The 17,885-nt window shown below is 41.1% G+C and overlaps 1 protein-coding gene across 1 annotated transcript in view; it reads left to right on the top strand.

Annotated features, from left to right (window-relative positions):
* The first annotated feature begins 6,811 nt into the window (after window positions 1-6,811).
* Window positions 6,812-17,885, top strand: part of DDX10 (DEAD-box helicase 10) — a 174,872-nt gene continuing 163,798 nt past the window's right edge. Inside the window, exons 1-6 of the mRNA XM_063305813.1 lie at window positions 6,812-7,008; window positions 11,559-11,619; window positions 13,019-13,149; window positions 14,424-14,582; window positions 15,986-16,106; window positions 16,637-16,826. Coding sequence (XP_063161883.1) covers window positions 6,829-7,008; window positions 11,559-11,619; window positions 13,019-13,149; window positions 14,424-14,582; window positions 15,986-16,106; window positions 16,637-16,826 — 842 coding nt within the window. The 5' untranslated portion in view covers window positions 6,812-6,828. The remainder of the gene's footprint in view (window positions 7,009-11,558; window positions 11,620-13,018; window positions 13,150-14,423; window positions 14,583-15,985; window positions 16,107-16,636; window positions 16,827-17,885) is intronic.

Here is a 17,885-nt window from a genome sequence, read left to right as displayed (position 1 = left end):
TTATATGGAGTTCAATGTGCTTTTCCTGTTTGCAACGTTAGAGAAAATTGTGCCTAAATATAGGGACCTTTGCTGACATTCATGAGAATAAGGCTGTGAGGTCTTAAGTAAAATTGTGTGGAATCTTAATTGTAATTGGCTTCTTTTCTCCATATGATCCTTGCTTTGTGTGAGACCTCCCATGATAAAATTAATATGAAGAACAATGTAGGAAAATAGAATCCACATTGAAAGCCTAGGGCATTCCTAAGATGGTACCATGGAAAAAATAAGGACAACTGTGAAAGTTGTTGACCACTACCTACAGCCACCAAGAGTCTTGAAGCATTTTAGACCTTTATGAGCTGGGGTTCATCTCATGGTAAACCCAAAGCACTATTCTTAAATAGCATATGAGTATGTTTTGGTATATTTCTGTTGTGAGCTCTGGCCCAGTCTTATAATTTACATATGCATCTGAGGAGCTGTAGTACTTAGCAGATGGAATCAGGACTGGAATTGTGGAGATTAATTATGCTCTTTATCAACACTCTGGCTTTCTCACCATAAAACTGAAAGCTGCAATTAATGGAGGCAATGATGAAAAGGATCATGTACATGGGTAGAGCTGGATTACCATTCCCCACCACTACATCTCAGGTGTTATTTAAATCACTGTACATAAAAATACACACAAAACTGATCCATACAATAGAACTAAATTAGAATAAATTGTCAACTGAAGCTGGCAGGCAATGTTCCACCTAAACAAACTAATCTCACCTTACAGAAGGCCAGTGATAGGGGGTCAGGTGCAGCTTTGGGGCCAAGCTTGGGGCCACAGTGGAGAAGGTCTCCATTTGAGTCCATGTCTCCCTCATCTCTCAAGAGGTTTGGACTCTAAACATCCCCTTTAGAGATGATGGCACAGGATGGGCAGATCCATTTGGAGGAGATGTTTCTTAAAGTAACCCAAAGCCATGTCATATAAATCCACATTTTAAATTGGTCTCAGAAACTGTGATGGAATGTGAGGGTGACCTTGGAGAACAGAGGGAAGAGATGTTGCCTAGGGAACAATCAGGTAAAAGGAAAGGGAGTCCAAGAGGGTAACAGTATAAAGAAGAAACTTAGGAAAGACCTGCCCTGACCACCCAAGCGATAAATAGGGAGGGTGGGAGATTTGTACTTTCAGACTTGCAAGATTCTGTTAATGTAACCTTACAATAAAGTAGAATTAGTTCATCTAGTCATGTTTCCTGTCTGGTTTACCTGGAAGAGCTGACAGAAACCTACTGATAACCAGGGCAACAATGGCAGTAACAGCGTTATGCTGTAATAGTGGACTTTTCCTGCTAGCAATCTAGCCACTATGTTTTGGATCAATTGTAGCTTCTGAACAGTTTTCAAAGGTATCCTTATATAAAATGTGTTGGAATAGTTTAAGTGTACAGTGATAAGGGAATGAGTCACCATCACCAAAACTTTCTAGTCCAAGAATGATTACAGTTTGTACCTCAGCCTTGGTTGGGCAAAATCTTCCTGGACATGATCTCTAACTGCTGCTCTGCAATTCATGAGTCCAGGAGGAACCCCCAAAGCATGGGCCTGCTCCTTCAGGAACAGTGTGACCCAATTGAGAGCTACCAGTGGAATTGAATTGAAGCCACAATGTTTATGGAAGCCACAATGTTTCTGGATGAACAGTAGCTCCATCTTGCTGGATTTAATTTGAGCTTCTTTTGTCCTATCTAGTCCCTCTCAGCATCCAAACACAACACCTTGGAGTCCACAAACTGAAATGAGTTCAAAACTATTTCATAGGACATCAACCCAGTCACCTGATCCAAAGCTTCCCAGATGGAGTCTAAATCTGAATGATTGTAGGAGGAGAGTAAAATGGCAAAAAAATCAGAAGTCTGGTAGCACCTTTTCCATTTAACAAATTTTATTAAAGGGCATGTGCTTTTGTGCCCTGCAGCTGACTTTATCATCTGTCTCTATGCAACTGATGAAATGAGCTGGAGTTCACAAAAGCATATGAGTTTTAATAAAATGTGTTAGAAAAGGTGCTACTAAACTAGAGTGAATAATGACAATCGCTTTGGAAAATATCTAGCAAATATTTCACCGGAGGCTGATGGAAGATTTTCCTGACCATTGTTTCCCAGCAGGGCACAGACCATCTTAAATAGTGCCACTGAATAACATTCTGCTGACACAAATTGGATCAAAACCTGAACTCTTTTTGGGTTTGGTCATTCGTGGTCCTCATCTTTCTCTGGTGGTGCTCTAGGCATTTCTTATGCATTGGTAAGCCAAGGATTGCCAGGATTGGCAAACAGAAACCACTTGTGAGTAGTCACCTCCAACACCTCATTATCTCTGCGTCTAGAGGTCAACAAGAAGATTGGTGGAACTCCCTGAAACATCACTAGGAAATTCCCAAACCTGAACACCCGTTGAAAACTAACCAGTTTTATAAAGTGTCTGGGATGGACCATCCTAATTGATCCTCAGCTTTGCAGAGGTTAAAGATGCCAATGACCCATATATTTATCAGTAAGTGATAAACATCTTACAACAGTGTCCTCCAACTTCAGATTATAAACCATCTGCTCCAAGGTGAAAACTAGATCTGGTGTATGAACATCTGTGTGAGTTGGGTCTGTTATCAACAGGGAAAAGTGCATGGTTGCTATGAAGGCCTTGAATTCCTGTCCCCAGGAGGTAAGGAAGAAACTGTGGGAAGCAGGCTGGGTGGTATACCAGAATCCCTATACTGTCCCTGTGTCCCATCCTCGAATACAAGTACTTGTATCCAGTCATTGTGGAGTAGGACTCTGATTACTGCAAAGGTCTCACACAGGAATATTGCTACCTCTGTTCCCTGGCCTTGGAATTACTTCTATTGAAGAACCAACCTGAAAGCCTGAAGGATGAATCTCCAGTGGGGCCACATCTCCATCCTCACCCAACTAGGCCCTGTTTACATATGCTGGGTTCACATTCACTTCTGGTATTTGAAGGCGATCAAAATGTATATGTGTGTACATAATTCCTGCACTTCATAAGTGGTGTCAATAATTACTAGCTGTGTATTTTAGAAACAAAAGAGCTTTGTTCTTCCTATCCATACAACTTTGAAACCTAGCTTGACGAAGAGAGCTGAGTTTTTATGAACTTTGAGATAGCATTAATTGACTTTTTTCTCTAAAAGATTGCCCATTCAACTTTCTTCTGTATCACATTTCCAACACTACAAGTTATTTATCTTCTATTTTAGTTCCTGATTTTCCTAGGTGTCTCAGTATGGCACAATCGGGGAGGTGCACCTGCTCAATGCAGATAACAAAATAATTGCATCATATGCTTAAAATAGAATATAGTAAAGATGTGATGAGCACAGTACACTGGGTTGGATCCACACAAAAAATACTATTAGTCCATGTGGTTATCTGGAAATCACAGTGTAATCCTATTTGTGTCTACCCAAAATTGTCCTTTCAGGTAAAGGTCAGTAGAGTAGAACATTGGAGTATATTCCCAGGTTAAGTGGGTGTAGAACTGAATATATCTGTCATGGGCAACCATGGTTGGGGGAAGGTAAGTCAAGATGGTTAATGCACGTAAAAAGGAAGGGCTTTGATTGTGTGGTTGCAGCAGCCATTCTGAGTTTTTGACACCCCGCCCCAGATGTCCCTCCCCCAGGCTTTCCTTTCTTGTTCTCTCTACACTTAAGGAAAGTTTGCCTTTAGATCACATGGCTGAAATTTGGTAGCATGGTTTTCTGATTTTTTTTAAATAACAACAAATTTTGGCCTATCCGCTTACTAGATAAAGGTACCTTCATAATGCTGCCATATTCCCTGCAGCCACTGAAGAAGGAAAACAAATAAAAAAATGTGGCCAGAAAAATTTGCCAATCCCTAGTTTGAGGGTTTCCAGATAAACAGGCCTGGATGAAACAGCAACCTTTTCCAGTCTCATAATATGGCCATTTCTCTATTTTTTCACTCAGCCTTGTGTTGGAAAACATTCCATTACCTTGCCTGCATGCCTAAATCTGCCCTGGGTGTGGATTAACCACTCCCATTATCACTGCATACCCATATTTTCAGGGACTCAGATCAGCAGCTTTCTTTTACTCATCATTCCCAAACTTGATATATCCACAAACATTTCCTTGGAAAACATTCACTGCTTTGTTGCTTATGTCTTAGCGTGGGAGTTAAATATTCTCTAACTGGCAATGTGTTTTTTTTCTTTTAATAACAGCTGAACCATATGCCAGATGGACTGTTGCTTAAAGTAAAATATCCTCTTACATCCATATAAACAAATGCTTCCATATTTACTTAGAACTGACATTCCTTTGCATTACTGATGTTTGAAAAGTCTCCCTCAAATTAAGCCTGACTCATGATGACTAAATTGACATGTCAAGGTTATTTTCCTGGCAACAATATGGAGGTTGTTCGCCATCACCTTCTTTTGGGATATTTTTTAAATTTTGAAGTCTAGTCTGTAGGCCTAGGATTTCCAAGTGTTCTTCTTAGTTTTTTCAGGATCAGCCAAGACTGACTAGGTCAGTGTTTCTCAACCTTGGCAACTTTAAGACATGTGGACTTCAACTCCCAGAATTCCCCACCTAGCATATGCTGGCTGCGGAATTCTGGGAGTTGAAGTCCACACGTCTTAAAGTTGCCAAGGTTGAGAAACACTGGGCGATATGTTGTCATCTGGGGATACTACCATTACATTCTGCATAATGTGATAAGACTACAGACTGAGGGGCACTTGTATTATCTCCCTCATAAAAACCAATGTCAATGATATTGTTCTTAGTCTGACTTTATTAAGGATGTTGACATGGTCCTTTCATGCATGAAACTTTACTTCAACATTTTGCCCTCCTCAAAACAAGCTGCTTTCACAAAATTACTACCAAGCTAAACCATGAGAGGCATAACTATAACCGCCTTTGTTACGTAGTTTTTACATGCTTTCATCCTACTCCAAAACATCCCAAAATTGTAAGAATTTATAATTCAATTATAATTTCTCCAAAAATTATTTGGAGAGAAGCTTTGAAATCTCCAGTTGAGCTCTCTAGCTCTGCTATCAGAGAATTATAGTTCCTGGGGGAATTAATTATATGGCCATAGAAATTAGCATGACCTCTCTACAGATAAGGATGGCAAGTTCTTCCAAACAAGATTTCAAAAGATCATGAGACCTTTGAGCATGCCATGTTTCTGTTTTTACTTGATGAAATGCATGAACTGAAAATGTTCACCTAGTTGCCAAGCATAATGGCTACATTAATCTCATTGATCCTTGTTGTAGGTTGACCAGAACTGAAGTTAAACGGTGCAGGTTAGCATTTGAGCACCAATACATGTAATCTTCTGTTACAACCAGGGTTGCCACTTCTAGAGATGGGCCACCGTTCAGCAGGACAATACATATTTTGTTTCTAGAACAGATCTTAGCAACATGGGGCTCTCAAACACCTTTTTGCAGCCTTTTGCAATGGCATTTCTAGTAGTCCAGCAGCACAATTGCCATAATTAGTAGTGAAGTTTGCAGCTGCTTGATAGAGAAAACATCCAAACGTAGTTTGTAAAGCCATTAACATTTTAAAAAGGAAAAAAAGGTACCCAACCTCTGCCCCAAGAAAATCCTAGCCTTGGTGATATACAACGTCAAACAGCTGGCATCATTGCCCACCCACTGTAACTTGGCTAGGGAATTCTGGGAGTTGAAGTTCACACATCTTGCCAAGTTTGAAAAACACTGCTGTAGAGAGTAAGGAAGAGGACCTTGATGGAGATATGTAAGCTCCGTTGCCTAGGCCAGTATTTCTCAACCTCAGCAACTTAAGATATGTGGACTTCAACTCCCAGAATTCCCCAGCCAGCATCTTAAAATCGCTTAGGTTGACAAACACTACTTCAGGCAAAAGGGGCTAAAGCATTTTTTAAGTACAGAACATTCAGAAGTGTCTCAGACAGACACCTCCCTAATTCAGTGAACTATGAGGAGGAGGAGGAGGAAGTATGGCACAATTAGACTTGCAAGATTCTGTTATTGTAGCCTATCTAAATATAAGTAGTTGTAGACATCCTGTGGAGTTGATTTCATGGTGTGGTCTACATAGTGGGGCTGACACATCCACTGGAACTCAGCTGAACCTGACCCCCAAAACTGAGAAATGACTTTTTTTCCAAAACAGGCTATGACATATTAGTTGCATAATTCCTCTTGAATCCAGAAGGCTGTACTTTGTTAATTCCATGAGATAGGTGAAATCAGGGTCTCAAAATCATCAAATGCCACATGAAGACTAGTTTGCGGCCACAACTCTGAAGTCTTTTATTTGTTGATAAAAGTCTCTAATGCAGTGTTTCTCAACCTTAGCAACTTTTCTCTGGGAGTTGAAGTCTCTTAAAGTTGCCACGGTTGAGAAACACTGCTCTAATGAGTCAAATATTGTTCTGGGCCATGGAGATGCAACAGATGCAACACAATAACGTGCACAGTAATCAGATCCTACATGACTGTGGTGCACAATATTACATGCTACACAATCCAATACTAAGAACCTGAAACAAACATTATTCCTGGTAATATAAAAGGGAACGTCGCCCAGCCAATTGCCGCGCGACGCACCAGCTGGCAGGGAGCTACTCAGCGGAGCTTCCGTTCTTCAGCTTAGGACAGGGACAGACTGGGCTCCCCTCCTCCAGGGGGGAGGAGACTGCCGGTGATGTCATCTCTGTGCGCCTGGCTCCTTCTGCATCGCGTTCTCTCCCCTGGCAGCGTGTTCGGTTCCGCGGAGAAGCGATGGAGCGAAATCGGGGAGTCGCGCCGGGGTTAAGCGCCGACCCGGTGCGCAACTTTGAGCGCTGGAAGAAGAGGTACGCGAAACGCAAAGACAAGCTGCGGCAGCAGCGCAAACAAAAGAAACCGGCGTGGCAACTGGAGCGGGAGTCAATTGCCGCCTTGGAAAGGCGCTACTTGGAGGTGAGAAGAGACGCGGGGCATCAGCCCTCTCGGGACCGCTTGCCCCAGCCGAAAGCCAAGAATGGCTGTGGTCCATTGACTGTGCCTGGTTGGCGAGGATTGCCTCGTCCTTGGATTGGTTTTGTCTCCCAGATGGACATCCACTTTAGAACTGCTAAAAAAAAAGCGGGGGGGGTGTGTCCCAACGTGTATACACAGTGCCTTTCCGGAACAAGTTACTTCGTATCAGTAATTTGGACATTCCAGGTTGGGGAAAAGCTGGGCTAATTTAAAGATTGTGGCGAGAGAGCCCATTTTGTAGGCTGTGGGCCATGACTTAATAATGGGGAAGGAAATCCCAACCATCTGTCCACTTAAGTGACCGATTAAGGGATTCAGCAGCGAATAAACTTTACACGTTGTCGCTGTGGGGGAAAAATGCGGTGGGATCGCTATGTGTGCCGTCCTAAGCTCCTGTACAGATATCAGAATAGAAATTTAATAAAGTGGACTGAAAGTTCATGCCACGTGACACACAGTAAGGTGGCACAAGGTGGGGTTACGCGGTATTACATAGTGAAAGGCATGATATATCCTTCTCTAAGCATACATGTTCCAGAAGGGCTTTGCATCCAGTTGACCTTTTAATTGGCCTTAAAATTAAAGGGCAATGATTTGCAATGATGGGGTTTCCTCCCTGGAGAAGTGTGGTTGTCCCCCACCATCCCTAACCTTGGTTTTGGAGATGTAGCACATCCTTTTTTAAAGATAGATAGTAGATTTGTCAACTATTCCTTCAATAAGCATGCTCCTTGTTCTAGAGGAGCAGGGTAAAAAGCCAGAATCTTAAAGAATAGCTCTGCGTTATTTGGAGAATTGTAGGTCAGGGAGCCTGATTCAGGTGTAATGGTAGGCAAACTACAGCCAGAACTTCTCAGTTTAATTCCTGCTCAGTCTAAATTCTGAGCAGTTGGGCCTGCCTGATAGTGGTTGGGTTCACCCAATATGTTAAAGCTGAAAGAAGCATGTCAGGCCTCTCTTTGCGCCCAGCGTTTGCGCTGTCTCTTATGTTTTGCTTGACAGGAAGTATGATTTTGTTGGATCCTGTGTCAGATGGCTGTCCTTGAAAATATTTTTAATCACATGAGATACTTTACCACCTAGCATTGTGGGAGTCATGTCTGTTAAACTATAATTTGATTGATTATGTGTCATCAAGTTGTTTTTGACTCCTAGTGACCACATAGATAGATTTTTCTCCATGACGATCTGTCCCTAACCTGGTCTTTCAGGTCTTCCCACAGTGCACTAATCACTACTGTAACTGAGTCCATCCACCTTGCTGCTGGTCATCCTCTTCTTCTTCTCTTTCCCAGCATTAGAGCCTTCTCTAGAGAGCTGGGTCTTTGAATAATGTATCCTGTTGTTGTTTATTCGTTTAGTCGCTTCCGACTCTTCGTGACTTCATGGACCAGCCCATGCCAGAGCTTCCTGTCGGTCGTCAACACCCCCAGCTCCCCCAGGGACGAGTCCGTCACCTCTAGAATATCATCCATCCACCTTGCCCTTGGTCGGCCCCTCTTCCTTTTGCCCTCCACTCTTCCTAGCATCAGCATCTTCTCCAGGGTGTCCTGTCTTCTCATTATGTGGCCAAAGTATTTCAGTTTTGCCTTTCATATCATTCCCTCAAGTGAGCAGTCTGGCTTTATTTCCTGGAGGATGGACTGGTTTGATCTTCTTGCAGTCCAAGGCACTCTCAGAATTTTCCTCCAACACCACAGTTCCAAAGCATCGATCTTCCTTCTCTCAGCCTTCCTTATGGTCCAGCTCTCGCAGCCATATGTTACTACGGGGATCACCATTGCTTTAACTATGCAGACTTTTGTTGTCAGTGTGATGTCTCTGCTCTTAACTATTTTATCGAGATTGGTCATTGCTCTTCTTCCAAGGATTAAGCGTCTTCTGATTTCCTGACTGCAGTCAGCATCTGCAGTAATCTTTGCACCTAGAAATACAAAGTCTTTCACTGCTTCTACATTTTCTCCCTCTATTTGCCAGTTATCAATCAAGCTGGTTGCCATAATCTTGGTTTTTTTGAGGTTTATCCTAAGTAGGATAATTTGAACCTGGTCATTTGTGCCTCGAGTGAGAACTCTGGGTTGATTTTTTCGATGATCCATTGATTTGTTTTCTTGGCTGTCCAAGGTATTCTCAGGAGTCTTCTCCAACACCAAAGTTTGAAAGCCTCAATACTCTTCCTATCCTGCTTCTTCAAACTCCAAAACTACTACGACTACATTATTATTATTATTATTATTATTATTATTATTATTATTATTATTATTATTATACAGGGTAATATTGTTATTTCCAAACACCTTCATGTTACACATATTTTTGAATGATATTTTGCAAACTAGCATCAAATTCTTATTTCTGTTTGGACAAGATGGATAAATTTCATACTTGTTTAACATTTATAGATCATTATTATTTCCTTCAGAGCCTCTCTTTGAAGGCAAAAATGCATGTTTTATTTTAAGCTCCTGTCAAAATTAAATGTCAGTTCTGTATCTAGCCAGTTTGGTCTAGTGGTTAAGGCAATGGGCTAGAAACCAGGAGACTGAGAGTTCTAGTCCACCTTAGGCATGAAAGCCGGGTGGGTGATTTCATTCTCTCTCTGCCCAACTCACCTCACAGGGTTGTTGTTGTGGGGAACATTGGTGAAGGAAGGAGTACTAGGTATGTTTGCCGCCTTGAGTTATTTATAATAAAGGCAGGATAGTGAATGAATGAATGAATGAATGAATGGCATTTTGAGGACTCTGCTATGTCCCAGTGATTAAAGTTTGAGTCAGCAGGAAAATGCATTGGGCTGAGAAACCTATAATGTGGGTTCTCCATTTATATGTATTAAGGGAAGCCCACCTGTAATCAGTTTTTATCTCTGCAGTTAGGCAGACACTAATGGAAATTAGATTCTTATTTGGGAAAAACAGGTTGAAATATGTAGAGATGGTATTATTCCCTCTGCTTTCTTTTTCGTAAGCACAGGCGTGCTCTTGCATCTCATTTTGGAGAGCTGAACATGGACTGAAGTGAGTGGGCTGCACCTCACAGGGAAGAGGAGGGCTTTAGAAATGGGAGAAGAATGACAAGACCTGTCAGAAGTTCAACTTAGATTTTCCAGCATTGCTCTACAGCAAGAGTGGCCAATGCTTTTTCTGTCCTGAGTCTGTTCCCCCAGAGCTACTCTGTTGGAGCTGATGCTAAGAGGTGGGTGGGGATGTCCATTCTTCTCTTTCTTACCCACCTTGTTCCCCTTTTCTGTGACTCTATCAATCAACATGCTGCTGAGCGCTCTTGTCAGAGGAGCCAGCTGGTCCTTGGCATGGAGAGTTTGAAATCAGTCCAATGGCCTGAGGACAAGTTGCCCACCTCTTCTCAACTGTATTTAGGCAAGGCTGTTTCTGATTTGGTCTTCCTTGTCCAGCCAAGCAAGCTAAGTTTCTCCAACATTTCCAAGAATGAGGATCAATGGGGGCAATGCCCAGCTCAGCACTGCTCTTTGAATGTGCTCCAGTTCCCTGTGGCCATCAGTTTTTATCTCTTTCCAAGCCATGTGGATGGCCAGTGACTTTCTCCCTCTCCTTCTTGACATTTCTCTCTTTTTTTCTTTTTCTTTCCACTGGTCTGACCAGAACCTTCAAGTCTTCTTGAGTTGGTAAAGCTAAGGGTAGCCACACATCTGCTGGGATGCTCTCTGCCTACTTTTGTAGCTTCAGTGTTGGAAGGTAGCCTGGTTATTTATTTGTTTGTTAGATTTATGTCCTGCCTTTAGTTCAGGAGCTCAGTGCAGCACAGATACAATTTCCTCCCATGTTTCCCTGCAACTCCCATGTAAGGTAGGCTGGACTGAGAGAGGGGGAGTGGTGCAGAGTCATCCAGTGAGCTCCTATGGCTGAGGGTAGACTAGAATCTGCAGTGCCAGCAAACACCTTAACTGCACCATCACATTGAGGGCAGTGCATGGCAAATAGAATAATAAAAGCTTGCTGTTTGGACTTAAAATGTGATTTTTAAAAAAGCATTAAAAGGTGATGTTCCTGGTTTTTGAGTTGCTCTGGAATCCTAGTGGAAATGTAGGACTACACAGCTCCAAACCTAATTCCTCTATTTTATAGAAAACTTCACAATGCAAGTATGTGGAGATGGTTGTAATCCTTTGGACATTTATTTGGGAGAAAGTCCTATTGGACTTAATGACACTTGCTTTTGTGAAAGACACAAGTGTGTTGTAAATCTGATTAATTAAATTATATTATCAGTACTGAATATTAATCATAGTGGCACAGGAGTGGCACACAAATTACGGTTGAAACTTTGTCAAAATGAACTTTATCACAATGAAAAATTGTATTAATGCTACAGAACAAAGAAAATTGAGAGGAAAGTGAATAAAAATATTCATTTTTGCAATGGCCTACTTAAATATAAATAATTGCAGAATTTGGTCATGTTCTTTAGTATTTTAAATTTTAATGAACTATTTTATTTTTTTTCCAATTCAGATAAATACAAATGAAATTACAAGGTTTTCTGATTTCCCACTATCCAGGAAAACTCTGAAAGGTAAGAATGGAATCCTTAAGGATAAAAATGTCCTCAAATTGAATATTACTCCTAGTGACTGTTAACATGCAGTTTGGGATGCTTACAGTCTAGCTTACAACCATGTACTCTTATCCAAGTACTAGCCAGGCATGACGCCATACAAGATCTGCCAGGTACTGTCACCCACTAAGACTTCAACATCATTATGTCAGCCAATGCGGTATTAATTTCCTTTTCTATACAATTAATTAATCATTTTGGTTCACTGTAATTCCCCTCCCAACCTCCCCCATTTTATAAAGGTTTCCCACCTAACTGCCTTGAAGTAATTTTCAGTTACCTGTAAATAAAGTGGCAGGAATTATTTACAAGCTGCTTGATCAGAGGTGTATGTGTGTGTGTTTGCGCACACACACGCACATCTGTTTAGTTAAATGATATTACTGAATATTAATCACAGGATTGGCACAATTATACCTAAAACTTTATAAAAGCAATTAAAGATTGTAATAAAGATTTAGCCAGTTTAAGATAAAAATTTCTTATGTAGAACCACTTCCATGTACAGCCTCTGTAACTCTCATTTTATAGCTTATCTTGTGTTAGAAACTGCTCTTTTTGTATGTGTGAAATTGGTTTTATTCATGAAGAACTACATGCAAATTCAGTTAGCATTTCCTGCATAGGATAATCAGCTTCTTGGGAATTCTGGACATCTCACTCTAGGTTAAAACATGACAAAATGCTCATTTTGAGTGGTTCTTTTTGAACCAGCAGCATGAAACGTCTCTGGATGATCTGATTCATCCATCATGCTACACAATTGTTTGCTTAATCACAATTTGCAGAATAAGCCATAATGGACTGGCATTGCCCAGCATGCTAAATTAAAACCAGACAAAATTGTGGCTTGTGCAGTATGTGAACCCAATGCAATCTTCATAAATTTACGGTACTTCTTGTGAATGTTTGCTCTGTATAGTTCCAGGTAGACCAGTATTCTGATACAGGATTTAATTTAGTTATATTGCTTTGCTTGTCTTTCTTCTTCTGATTTTTATATTTCCCTTAATACGTTTTGTTAATTGACTGAGGGCTGGACTAGGTGCATCCTTACGTCTTGACTGTTGAGTAGCCCCCTATACAATGCTTAGATTGAATTATATTGTAGAGGGAGGCAGTGACTGGACAAGTGTGAGTCAGCAGCACACACATTTAAATAACAACAACAACAACAACAGAGCTGCCACTCTGCTTCTGAGAAAAGACCTCATGAGTCCAGTGAAAACGCATCTACCTGCAGATCTGGCTTAACTAAGGCTGGTTGATGTCCTCTGCTATGACTACCCAAATCCTTCTTGAATAAATGGTAGATTCCAAGCATGTTGAATCTGAGGTTTTGTCTTCTGTATATCAGGCTTACAGGAAGCTCAGTATCGCATGGTGACTGAAATCCAGAAGCAGACCATAGGTTTGGCACTACAGGGTAAAGATGTGTTGGGAGCTGCCAAGACGGGATCAGGCAAAACCTTGGCTTTCATTGTACCCGTAAGTAGGGAAATTCTTGTTGTATATCACCATATAAGCTAATGTGTACCATATTTTTATTAATGGAGGAGTTGCTCAGAGTCACTGAAGGATGCATTGTCTTTGCCTAGGATAAGAAGGGCTCTGACAAGGAAGTATTAGTTATCCAGATACTCCAGACTTTGTGGATTGCAGGGTCTGTGGTTCCCAGCTAGGATGGGCAACACAATTATGGGAATTATAGTCCAGCATACCTACAGGGTTGGGGAAGGTTGCTCTAAGAGAAGCGTTTACTCAGATAATTCATTATGCTCATAAATTGCTAATTTTTGCTTATATCATGTGATACAAACAGCATAAAACCATTTTTAAAAATGTTCAATGTTTATATATTGCCTACTTTTCAAACTCTAGCCAGAGCATATATAAATAATAAATAGCATGAAATTATAAAACCCAATATTAAAGCATTAAGATTGTAGAATGATGTATTTGATGGATGCACTTAGCACTGGGCTTTTTGTGAGAACTTAAAACTGCTTAAACCTTGCAGTTGTTAGTCAGCTGCAGTTTCCTTCAACAAGGGACTCAGCACTGGGCAGATGGTATGTTCTGCCTTCTCAAGGTTGAGGAGTGATGTCATTTTCTTTGGTGAGGGCTTTAGTGCCCAAGAAGCATCTCTGTTTTTTAAAAATAGTTTTTATTAAAAGATTTTACGTAGATAATAAATACATTCAAAGCAAAAATATAGTAAATGTGAAAAAGAAAGAGAACAAAAAAAAAAGAGGAAAGGAAAGGAAAGGAGACATCCCTGTGAGCGTCTCCATGAGGGGGGACAGCCCCAGGGTGAAGATGGGCAGCCAGGCGGCAAGTTCTGGCCGATGAAATATTCTTCAGAGAAGGAGAGATTGGAGGATTGCCCACTTGTGCCCTGGATAGCCGCTCCTCGTGAGGAGACCACAGGAATTGAGTGTCTTGTGGTCAATCATTTGAGCGGCTTGGGAGCTGAGGGAATAACATTGCGCTCAAAACTGCTGAGTGTACAAGCAGCATCTCTTGAACATCTCTTAGTTGGAAACAGACATCTGCAAGTGATGTGGCTACTGTGCTGTTTAGAAATCAGGACCCCTGTTGCTTGCGAAGGAGAGTTTCCCATCAGACTTCTTTGAAGTGAGTTACTGCTTCAGATGTTTGCCTTAGGAGTGAATATTGTCATTGGTTACAGTTTAATAATAAAAGCGTACTCCAGGAGGGCACCTGCCAGATTTTCTAACTAGCACTTTTTAACTGTTCAGGCTCTAGAAATCTTATACCGCCAGCAGTGGACTCCCATGGATGAACTGGGTGTTTTGATAATATCTCCTACCAGAGAATTGGCATACCAGACATTTGAAGTCCTGCGCAAGGTGGGGAAGAATCATGAATTTTCTGCAGGACTAATCATTGGTGGAAAGGTAGGCTCTCCTTTTTAAAAATAATTTGGGATGGGGGGAGATAAGAATATCTGAGTGACATTTGATGAGAGAGATGCAGGGGATTTAGATGTGTGCTAAGGGTTTGCGTGAGTTCCCCCCCCCCCTCCAATCCAGAACAAACTATTGTGCTTCAGAAATTCTGCAGGGTGATTTCAGGGCAGCCACTGGCTAGCCTGACCCTTTCTCTTTCTCTTTCTCTCTCTCTCTCTCTCTCTTCTTTCTCTCTCAGTCACCATTGGCATGGCACATCCCTCTGATCTTCCTAGCACCTTCCTCCTTTACTTAGCTACTGGCAACATACTCCATCTGGCACATCCTGCCAGTCTTCCTGCCCCTCCAATCTTTCCAGTGCCTTTTCTTCCTTTTGCATAAGTGCAGGAATGTGTTGGCCATGTTCCAGAATTCATTTCAGATAACAAGAAAACTCAAGAGACTTGGCCCAAATCCTGCACCACCTGAAAGCAAATTCTATAGCAGCCATCTACAATGTGGCGCTTTCTAGAGCTCCCATTGTTTCTATCCAGCGTGATCATATTTTGGGATTTGTATTTAAACATACCTAGAGGGTTTCAGGTTGAGAAGTATGCTTGTTTATGACCATAATGAAGCTTGATTTATTTACTGATTAGAATTTTCTGCAGTTCACTGTGTTTCCCAGTCAGAGCAATAATGGAAGACTGTCTCTAAAGTTCTAGCAGTTAATAAATATTTTATAATGTCATCCTGAAAAGGAAAAAAGAAATAAAAAAGCTCTCAAAGATTGTGACTATATGCCCTGAACTCACATGGGTAGGAAAAGTTTTTTTTCTTCCTGATATGCTCATTTTCTATATATGAATGTCCCACTTCCCCACAACATAAGAGAACACTCTAAAATCTTTTTAAAACACATTATTGGAATAAGGAATCTGTCTGACCAGTGATGCATTGCTTATCTGTAGATTGAGGTTTCAATAAAAGGTGCCTTGTGCAACATAGCTAAACGTCTCCCATCAGCCATAGGGTTAATGGGTTATAATCCACTGTGCCTGGATAATTTCAAATTTCATAAACCACTGTACAAGCACTTTACAAGCATTATTTTTTTCCCCAAAATATATTTTGGTGTGTGGCCTGCCAGCGCAGGCTTGGTATGTGTGGACAAGCTGGGATGTTGTGCCCATTGAAATGATTACAGGCTGAAGGTGATTCATCTTCAGGGTTGTATGTATGTATGTAATTTGTTGTGCAGATGTGGGAGCTTCTCTGTGCTATTGAAGATGTATGGGGAAAACTCGGATCTGTTTTGTGAGGTGGTGTGCCATGCTGAAAGTGGCTTTGCCTGTGTGAATGCATCTTCCAAAAGTATGCACCCTAACCTCTCAACCAACCTGCTTTTTTAGGACTTGAAACAAGAATCAAGCAAAATCCATAGTATGAATATCCTCATTTGTACTCCTGGTCGTCTTTTACAGCACATGGATGAAACCTCATATTTCCATGCCTCTAATCTGCAAATGCTGAGTAAGTATAAAATATTTGTTGGGAACCTTTGATCCTGGATCTGTTCAGTGTGAATTCTGATTTGGTCCTTTGCTTGAAATCTTAACACGAAAGCTGCTGCCTTCTAACCTTAAACTCCTTATGGAGCTGATGCATGTATTTTGCTCTGGGCAAATCACAGCATGCAGGGAGCATTCCTTAAAATGGAAGTAATGGGAAGAATCTACTCATCCAAGATAGATATACTGTTTTCATTTTTTCCAGCTTCCTGGACAAGACTCCTAAATGTCCTAATGTTTTAAAATTAAAAGAACTGTGTAGGTGGCTGCATGGAATTAGGAATAGCAATGATGTTATATGCACAAGACCGTGGTGTTATGTGCATGTGGGGTAGGGCACATGGGATGTCTACAAGCACATCAGCACATTTGGGTGATATGTAGGGGACCCCCCAACTTAATTATGTTATGTGAAACAGCCAACCGTGTTTTACTTAACTACTAAAACCTTTTTAAAAAATCTGATTCCCCATCCTGCTTTTCTCATTCCAGTCCTTGATGAAGCTGATAGGATTCTGGACATGGGCTTTGCTGATACAATGAATGCAATTGTAGAAAACCTTCCCCAAAACCGGCAGACCCTGCTTTTCTCAGCCACACAAACCAAATCTGTGAAGGACCTTGCTCGGTTGAGCTTGAAGGATCCAGAATACATCTGGGTGCACGAAAAAGCGAAATTCAGGTTGGAGTTCAGCTTATGTAGTCTACAAAGAAATATTTTTATTTTATTTTATTTATTTTATTTTCTGTCCTTCCTTTATTATTTTTATAAATAACTCAAGGTGGGGAACATACCTAATATTCCTTCCTCCTCCTATTTTCCCCACAACAACAACCCTGTGAGGTGAGTTGGGCTGAGAGAGAGTGACTGGCCCAAGGTCACCCAGCCTGCTTTCATGTCTAAGGCGGGATTAGAACTCTCAGTCTCCTGGTTCCTAGCCCATTGCCTTAACCTCTAGACCAAACTGGCTGTGTGCTTTTGCTATTTTTTCCCCCCCATTCTGAACCTGCTTGTTAAAGGGTATGGTCTGGTGGGTTCCAGTCTTGGGCTTATGATAAAGCAGGCCAGTAAACTGAAGCAGGCACACCCAGGAAAAGAAAAATTAATCTGGATCAGTCACAGTGTGTTTGTGGAATTATTTGTTTCAATTCTTGTTTTGTCATTTCAACTTTGTGTGTAAGAAATCACTGCAATATATAACTTTTGGGCTTTGAGGCAGAGAGCTGTAAGCTAAAGCAGGTATAATTTAATTTATTAATTTATATTTAATAATTATTAATGTAATAATTTAATTTAAAAGAGATAAGATAGGTTAACAGTGTGACTGCTGGGAGCAGGCCCAATTACTTTTTGTTTTGATCTCAAAGTCTTCATTTCTCAAAGGTCTCTTGAGGTTGACCAGACAATCTGAAATCTAGTTACTAGATCCAACAGTTGAATTAAAAACCATTGCAATAGTGGATGGCATAATGCAGAGTTCCATGCATGTGTTTCTAGGATTACAACTCATGCAAATTTTCTTGAAAGCTTTTTCAAGTGCCTCAGGTCCTGTGAATGCTGTTCTTGTTGCTTGTCCTGCAGGAGGCATGAGTTTCTGAGGTGAACAAGGTATTTTTTCACTTCCCCACTTCCCTGCTCTGAACTTAGCCTGGATCAGGAAGCAGCCATTGCCATTTGTTCCTTTTTTTGTGGCTCCAGGTTTGCCGTTTTGAAGCATAAACACAGAGGAAACTGTAGTGT

This window comes from Candoia aspera, chromosome 5, assembly GCF_035149785.1.
Source record: "Candoia aspera isolate rCanAsp1 chromosome 5, rCanAsp1.hap2, whole genome shotgun sequence".
NCBI classification, from domain to species: domain Eukaryota; kingdom Metazoa; phylum Chordata; class Lepidosauria; order Squamata; family Boidae; genus Candoia; species Candoia aspera.
Note: the sequence above shows the minus strand (reverse complement) of the source record. Positions and strands in the feature narration are given on the sequence as shown.